Genomic DNA, 8,894 nt, shown 5'->3' on the forward strand with positions numbered 1-8,894 from the left:
AGGGATACTTTAGAAACTACTATTCACGGGAGCAATGTATAATTTTTGAAATGTGAAGGGATTAAGTTGTAATTATCATAAACCTCAGGGGAGATTTGTGAAGGCACCTCACAATCTGAATTTGCTATTTCATGTATGGTCCTTCTTTTTTTTGTTTTTTCCTTCTTAAAAGAAAGGCTAAGGATAAATATCAAATCTTTGCAACAAAAGACAAACAATATAATTACAAAAAGCCAGTATTTTCCAAATTCAATGCAACAAACAACTTATCGCAAATAAAAAAAAAAAACAACTTATCGCATAATTTGCCGAATGATCAAGAATTGCATAAATCTTATTGCATATTTTGCCGAATGATCAAGACTGCAGTGCTGCATCGTGTTGAATGTTATCAACTGTACCAAACTAATATTTTTCGAGGAATCCTTTGAACCACTTTGCCGAGAGCTTGGGAATTCTTTTCAACCCATTCTCGAAGTCCACATAGTTGAGTCCAAAACGAACCGTAAAACCAGAAGCCCATTCAAAATTATCCACTACTGACCATCCATAAAATCCTTTGACTTGGACGCCATCACTGTAAGAGAAAAAAGCATTTATGTATGATTTTTTTTTTTTTTTTTTGTCAATCAACAACATGCATGTCTGTTATGCTATTCTACAACCCAGAGGGTCTATCTAGATCAAAGAGATGTCAGGTCGTATAACAGTTTGGCATATTTTTTTGGATTTTTTTAAACATACGCTGTGAGATTTGACCTCTCGATCTATAATTAAAAGAGGGATTTTAAAATTTTTTTGATGGCCAACTTACTTAAGACAAATTGGTTGTTTACGTGTGATGTTAAAGTTGATTAATTTTTATTGACTCATTGATTTAAGGCAATTCTTGTTTCAATTTATATATGTACACGAAGAATTTACATGGAAGACAAGAACTAATTTTTCGATACGAGACATTGTGAAAAGGGCTTTCTTGAAGCAGGGGACAACAAAAAAAAAAACTTGTCCTTTTTATTGATACGAAGGCTGCACAATTCAGGTCTAGGTATTGCATAGGCTATATTTTTTGAATTCTTTCGTTGAATGTACTAGTAAATGTACGCAAAAGGAGTGGATTTTGTACAAAAATGCAATATGCTTTATAACAATTTACTGAAATGGTGCATTCGTTATGAAATTAACGTCCAAAAGTGCCCTGTGCAGAAACTTTGTCCCATTTTTATCCACTTTCCCTAGAAGATAGTGCTCTTCCTTCGCGTGAATATAAATTTAGAAGAGTTTTACAGTTATTTCATTTCAGTTAGAGATATATACTTACCGGATTGCTTTATGCAGGAAAGAAAGATGGCCATGGTAGTACTTGATCCTGAAATGGTCATTGAGTGCCTTGAGTAGCATTGTAGAATTGTTTGAATCATCAACACCTAACAAGATCAGTGTACGATACAAGTCAATGCTCACACATTGTTGAAGCTAATACATTATTAATGCAGGAATAATTAACAAAGGGATTAACATTGTTTCAGTAGCAGATTTCTTGGAGAAAGTCTGTCCTCTATTGTTACATTGGGTCTATTTCATCTGCAGTAAAGTATCAAAATCTCTATCAAATGCTTTTCCATCCCCAGCCAAATTAAAGCTACCATGGGTTCAGTTAAAATGACATGTTTAAGAAGATCAACTTCCTTGGAAACATTAATGAATTCTGTCTCAGTGGACAATATAAAAGTATGAAAAAGGCGATTAAATTCGTCATGGAGAACTCAATGCCAAATTACAAATTTAAATGACCACAGAATAAGAAGCAGATGAAAATTAGGGACTAAAAAGAGAGTAGTGCTATCTTGAGCTGTCTTGGGGCTGGGGTTGGCTGAGGAAAGGGTGTTTGGTTGTGGGTGGGGGGAGAGGGTGTCCTTTGTAGTTCTTTGGCAATGGCTTTAGCTCAACATCTCGAGTGCTCCTTCGGTGCTTGCGATCTCTGATAAGTTCAAATCGAGACTCAACAATACTTGAGATTCAAATGTCTTACCAAGTTGAGTTCTCTAAAATATAGATATTAAACTCAAAAGGTTGCTAGCCAACCTATATCCCTTGTACTTCATTAAATATATATTTATGAGAAATAGAGTATTTCATTGGCATATGTCTTGTTGCTAAATCTATAATGCAGAAAATTTGAGTACTGTTTAATGACGTAGTTTTATGAACTAAGTGTGCATGGGTATAAATAGAAGGTCAGAAATAAAAATTAGAAACATATCCTAAAAATAAAAATTACAAACTTATAAAACTTTTTTGATAAATATATAGGGAAACAAATATATGGCTGTCATAAACGAACATTGATAAGAAATTAAGGTGTAGAAATTTTTGGCAAATAAATGAATTACCATTTTCTGTAATATAAATGATGGGATTCTGATACTTTTTCTTTACGTAAAGCAACATCTTCCAAAGTCCTCGTGGATAATAATAAATCCAGTTTGAACCAATATGTTCACCAATCAGTTTGCCACTGCGCTCCACTACAATGATTAAAGAAGATTCCAATAGATTTGGTTAACAAAAAAATTCTATAAACCATAAGCTTTTTTTTTTTTTTTGGCAGAACAGCTAGCTCAACATGATTAAAGTATATACCTGAGATACTACTTCTAGAATCTATCGAAGAACTTTTGTTTCTGATGTTAATGGAGACACCAGTATCAACCACATAAAAAGAAGTATAGTAGTTTAAGCCAATGAAGTCGTAAGATCCCTTCACGAGCTCAGATTGTTCCTTTGTGAATTGTGGAAGGCGATCACCAACCAGAGTTCTCATTGAAGAAGGATAATCTCCAAAAACCAAAGGGTCCATAAACCTGCATTTTCAATAGGAAGAAAATTTTTTAAGCAAACAAACAAAAAAAAATAAAGAGAAGGACGAAGTGTGAATTATACGGGCAAGAATCAAGACTTTGTTCTTAAACGAAGTAATATGGATACTTGATTACTAGCTTATAATAACATACTTTCAATTCTTAAGAAAGTGTGACATAAATTGGTCAGTTTATGTCGACTGAGATAGTTCATGTGAATTCGATTTACAGAACAGGTCTATATCAGAATTTTCTAAAGAGCGTCAAGATCAAATATTATTCACGATTTTAATAACATGAAAGAATACACACCATCCGAGCGAAAAATCGAGAGATCGAATTGAAGCACGACGATCATCAAGAGAATGGGAGTGCGGCACCGTCCATAAAGCAACATGCGTTATCCCGATTTTTCCCTTTTGATACTCCTGTGTTTATTCAAATTATAAGTGCTACACTGATGAAAAGTCCAGATTAATCATGTGTTTGTTTCTAGCACGAATAAATAGTAAGCAACCTGATACTTTGTCTTGTACAATTTTACGGCAGCTGCATGAGCCAGAAGTTGATGATGCGAAACGATATATGGTTCAGTGCTGGAGTCTCCACCAGTGCAATTGTTGTTCATCCAAGAAGAACAACGACATGGTGCATGTATCCCCATATCATAACCAAATTGACTGAAGTAAGCTGGCTCATTGAAGGTAATCCATTGTTTTACTCGATCACCGAATCTCTCAAAGCAAAGATTTGCGAAGTCATGAAAATCATTCCTACAAGTATGTTAGATTGCGTATGCATCAGTATTGCCAATCTTTTTTCCACTATAATGTGCAATACGTAACATGAACACGAAATAGGTGCTTTTGTGTGGGTGTAGGTGTAAAAGTTCAGTGTTTTTCAAAATGGCAAATTTGTCTTATTCTATTGTCTGACATACACAAATCATCGGAATGATGAAATTAGATGTAGACGGCTTTCTCCCTAGAATTTTGATTTTGTGGGTTCAAATAGCCTTTTTCCGTCCCCCACTTTTTAAATCTCACTTTTCGCTTGCTGGAAAAAAAAGTGTAGACGAACCCCAGTTTCTCAAGTTGATACTTTAATTTAAAGTCAAGTATCTCATTTAAAGCCTTGCTTGGATTGCTTGTTTTCGTCAGAAAATATTGTCGTTTTCCGTGATCACATTTTCCTATCACATTTTTTCCTCACATTTATCAAATCGCTACAGTAATTTTTTCATGAATAATGATGGAAAATGCAATCCAAACACAACCTAAATTTTCTGCAGTCCTCCACTTTTGTACAGAAGTATTTGATGGAATGCTCATAGATATTTCTTCTTTTGCATTTTTATGTGTACTTCTTCTGTCTCATTTGTTTGTCAGATAACCCAATCGTAGAAATAGAATATGATAAAAAGAGACATAAAGAAGTAGTTAACAATATTCAACTGTACTTACACAATCAAAGGACTTAAAAATCCGCTATACTCATCTTCTAAGGCTTGAGGAAGATCCCAGTGAAAAAGAGTCGCGGTTGGCAATATACCTGCAAGCGTGACAGAAAGTTTTGATAATTGATTTAATTCAATAAATCAAATTTATCATTAATAAATATTTTTAGAACGTAGAAGGGAACATGCCATTCATAAGAAGGTAATCTATGAGGTTGTTGTAGTACTGAATTCCTTTCTCGTTCACACCTCCACTTAATCTTCCACCTGCACAATGCAGAAAAATTAAATAACAAATATTAGTTTTTTTTTAGAGTCTATGCAAGAATTTGTCAGAAGACTTTTGACCTCTATTTCTAGAAATTTTATACTCAAATTTGAGTACGACAATTACTTCAGTATATCCTATTCCAGGCACATAGATCGGTGGAAAATAATAAGTTTGGACTCCTTTAAGAAATAATGCAAAGTAACATCTTACGTGGTAAGATTCTTGACCAAGAAATTGAAAAGCGATAAGAGTCCATGCTCATTTCCTTCAAAACCCTAACATCTTCCTGTAGCATGAAACAAAAGCTGATCAAATTGTTAATAAAAAATTTTAAGTTTAAATTAACTTTTCATGCACTAACAGTATAATGATTTTTTTACATTAACAATTATGAATATATGCCACATGGACATGATTTAAAATTCAAATTTGAATTCATGTTATAAAGCATGATTTAAACCTATTAATGTAAAAAAAAAAATTGTACACTGACAATGTATAGAAAACATACTCTTAAGGGTCTCATTTTATCTTTTATGGAAGGTTAGTCTGTGAAATACTTTTTAGGGAATAGAGATCGAAGAGAGCGTGAAGCATAATTGTTAAACAAATCCAATTACCTTATAGAGATGGTAAGAATCTGTTGCCACATCTCCATTGTTATGGTCCTTTATCTTCTCTGTGGTTTCAGAAAATACCATTATTAACATGAGAACTTCAATCTTTATGACATTGCACATAAGTTTGCAAAATAATGTCAATATAAGGCCTCTTTCCACTATACTGACTTGCATGAAGTTCGATCAAGAACAACTGTACTCTGCCTTCCAATGATTTAGATCGTATACCATAAACTGAGGGTACTAACCAGGATGAAATTGGACGATAATGTTCAGAAGGTACCCATTTTTTGAGTATTTAAGTTGATGTAGTTATGCTATCAATATCGAAAGTTTGCCGGGATATCAAAACATTTATTCATTTTGAGACAAGTTGATTTAAATGATTTAATGTAAACCTGGAAATTTATGTGTGAAGGTATCCCAAATGCTAGGTCCTTTGCCGTCAAGATTCCATGCACCTTCAATCTATTAGAAACAGTAAAGCCCAAAAAAAAAAAGGTCAAACCAAAGATGAAGAATAATCCGCCCACCAAAAAATAAAAATAATCAATACCAAATCCAAGAAATCAGGAGCAAATAATTTACCTGATAAGCTGAAGATGACGCCCCAAATAAAAACCCGGTAGGAAAACTACTTCTATTGAACTTACCTATCTGATATATAGGAGAAAAAGGTTCAGAACTGTAATCGGTTGCATTTACCTTTGCAAGAAACAAGAGGCATAGAAGAATAAGGCGAGTCAGGAATTCCATGTTCACATAAATTTACCTCCCAATAGCTTGATCATTGAATTTATATACTGAAAATATAGCATATGTTATGTAGTTGGCATTCTGTGCATATTGGAGGAATGTAGTTTTTTCTCCTTGTCTGCTTCCTAAAGATTTTGTCTCTGATTCCCTAATGGGCAGTAGTAATTGGCAAGTTCTAGTAGAGAGCCACATGGAGCATAAAGAAATGTTGATGACTTGGTAGGGAAGGATCCAGTCTCTGTTACTTTCTATTTTAGTTCCAGTTGTTCCTTTTGTATTTGAGTGCGGACGGTACTAGGAAACAGTCAAGAGGGAGACAATCTGCCTTTTTTTTTCTCTTTCTTTTTTGGAAGACAATCTACAAGTCATTACAGAAACTTGGATTATAAAATTGTTATGCCTCTAAAAAGCCCAATGCAATCGTTAGCTATATATATATATATATATATATATATATATATATATATGTATGTGTGTACGTATATATGTATATATTTGTATGAATATGTATGTATGTATGATAGTCTATTGATACGAAAGTGCATTATGTGCACGCTGTTCCAGTTTCCCTTGCTTTCTTTGAACTACTAATTGTTTTTTATTTGGGTACAAGGAGTAGTTGAAAGCAGGAAAAGATTGCAGGGAATAGGAAGGCAGGAGATTTTTTTTCCTTTTGGAGTGGTAAATTTGTGCTCATATGTTTGTTTCATTGTACTAGTAGTATCAAAGTGAGTTAGTTGAATTATAATGAATGATTATATGATCACAATATATGCTTTCTTGAAACGAGGTTTAAGTTTTTCATACGCAAAATTGATTAAAAAATTTTTGTAGACACGGTCTGAAGTGTTCTTTAATGTATGGATTTTAGTTTGAACACATAACTAACTTTTTTCGTGGCTCAAAAATTGTGAGAACAACACAAGATAAGAATAAAAACCGCAACGGATCTTCTGTCCCACACCCTGTACCACTCTCTGTCCCACTTTTTATTATATTGATATTTCTCCTGTATAAACATCACGTTTTAGTTCTTTTTTGTTTCCTTAAGATCCAATAACTATTAATTGAGTAATACACAAAATTTAACAAACTCAAAAAACCAAAATGCATAAAAAATGAGATTTTTTATGAATTTTATGCTGTATTTTTTAATTTTCTATTATATATTGCTTTTTTGAACCTCCTGTATTTATTTTTTATTCTATTAATAGTTATTGGATCTTAAGGAAACAAAAAAGAACTAAAACGTGATGTTTATACAGGGAAAATATCAATATAATAAAAAGTGAGACAAAGAGTTGTATAGGATGTGGGACAGAAGATTCGTTGGGAATAAAAACGGCCATTAAAGCTTTAAAAAGGTCTCATATTCAAAATGGACGAAAAGTTCCTTTGTCTTCACATCTCGTTCTTTTGCTAAGTTTTTGGGAATTTCTCAGCTGAGATTTTTAATGAAATTTTCCTTCCGCATATCTTTTAATATTTGGAAGAGAAAAGTTGGCTACAAAATTCTTTAAGACATGGCATGTACATAAATCGTGCGATTTTTGCGGATTGAGGCTTGTGGCTGTTTTGATTCTTTTCTTAGTTAACTTGATCTTTCATTAGTTTATTTGACCTCCTTTGAAGGGTTGCTGCTGCTGCTTTTGGTTTAGTATTGCAGGGAGGGTTTTTAGGATGGTTAAATCAGAATGCATCTAACACCTCATACTTGTTTTTATAGAATTTTGAATTTTTTTAATTGTTATACACCCTTTAATTTTTTTTTTGAATTTAAAAATTAAGAAGTGTCTCCAGTTACTTAGGAATTTAATTTGAAATCTATTAATGTGAAAATAAATAAAGAGGAAACATCACCAAACCTACTAAAAGTAAAAAAAATAAATAACAATATTTTACCCTTCAACTTAGCAATCCTAACTAAAATGACAAACCATATAGAAAATGAAAAGCAAACAATATTCATTGATCATGGATTTAAAAAATCAGGAATGGTACCATTCGTGAACCCTAAATTATGAAATTACTAAATAAAAAACAAAGTGCTACTAACCTTTTAACATGAAAATTTTTATTTGAAATCTCTATTTTTGATTAAAAATAATAATAACACCAACTCTACCAAAAGTTAAAAAAATAACAATGCAATTTAAAGAAAAGATATAAAACTTTTGACCCTAAACTATATATCTACTAGCATTCAAACCATGCATATTTCAATTCAAAACTATACTAATGTATATACTAACCCATGCATCTTTCTCCCATCTAGTAATCCTAAAATTATATAGTGCTTATAGAATAGTGCTCTTCATAAACTTTAATATAGATTTTAAAAAATCTTTGATCTGTTTTAAAGTTTTCAAAATTGTTATAAACTGTCACCCTTTTTATCCTTTCTTACCTGCTAAGTGGTTATCTGCTACTTCTATGATTTTTAGATCTCTTACCACAGTATTATCTTCTTGTTATATCCCCACAATCTCCTCCTTTCTTCTCTTCTCTCTCCGTCCAGTTTTATAGTAGTTCACCTTCCCTTTTTTGACTTTTCCCGCTACTCTTTAACTCCCCAGTGTTCCCTTTCCCTCACCCATGGCTAGTATCTAGCTTCCTATTCTTGCCACCCAATTTCCTATCCTTCATCCCCCCCGGGGCCATTCGGAACCGAAACTCTTGGAATAGCACCCCCAACCTCTCTTTCCCACACCCAACCTCTTCCATTTCTCTTTCCCCTACTCCTCCTTTTTTCTTCTACCTAGCCAATTAGAATAAAATAATATCACGATTTTTCATTGGAGATAAATTATGCTATAAAAAATCTATAATTTTCACTTATATGCTTATAAGAATTGCATATATACATGTGCATATAACATGATGTGTGTGTTGGGATTTTCTTTTTTAAATAGTAGCAATTGCAATTGGTA

At 32.8% G+C, this 8,894-nt stretch overlaps 1 protein-coding gene across 1 annotated transcript; it reads right to left on the reverse strand.

Moving 5' to 3' along the window:
• Window positions 1–240: 240 nt before the first annotated feature.
• Window positions 241–5,964, reverse strand: LOC113691713 (beta-glucosidase 12-like). Its single transcript, XM_027209990.2, has 12 exons — window positions 5,797–5,964; window positions 5,607–5,676; window positions 5,209–5,267; window positions 4,799–4,874; window positions 4,507–4,584; window positions 4,325–4,412; window positions 3,379–3,634; window positions 3,174–3,289; window positions 2,644–2,864; window positions 2,394–2,528; window positions 1,322–1,427; window positions 241–577 (listed from the first exon to the last, which is right to left on the reverse strand). Exons 1-12 carry the CDS (start codon window positions 5,962–5,964, stop codon window positions 406–408), a joined length of 1,545 nt encoding a protein of 514 aa, XP_027065791.1. The 3' UTR covers window positions 241–405.
• Between the last annotated feature and the right edge of the window lie 2,930 nt (window positions 5,965–8,894).

The sequence above is a fragment of the Coffea arabica genome, chromosome 1e, assembly GCF_036785885.1.
Source record: "Coffea arabica cultivar ET-39 chromosome 1e, Coffea Arabica ET-39 HiFi, whole genome shotgun sequence".
Lineage (NCBI taxonomy): Eukaryota > Viridiplantae > Streptophyta > Magnoliopsida > Gentianales > Rubiaceae > Coffea > Coffea arabica.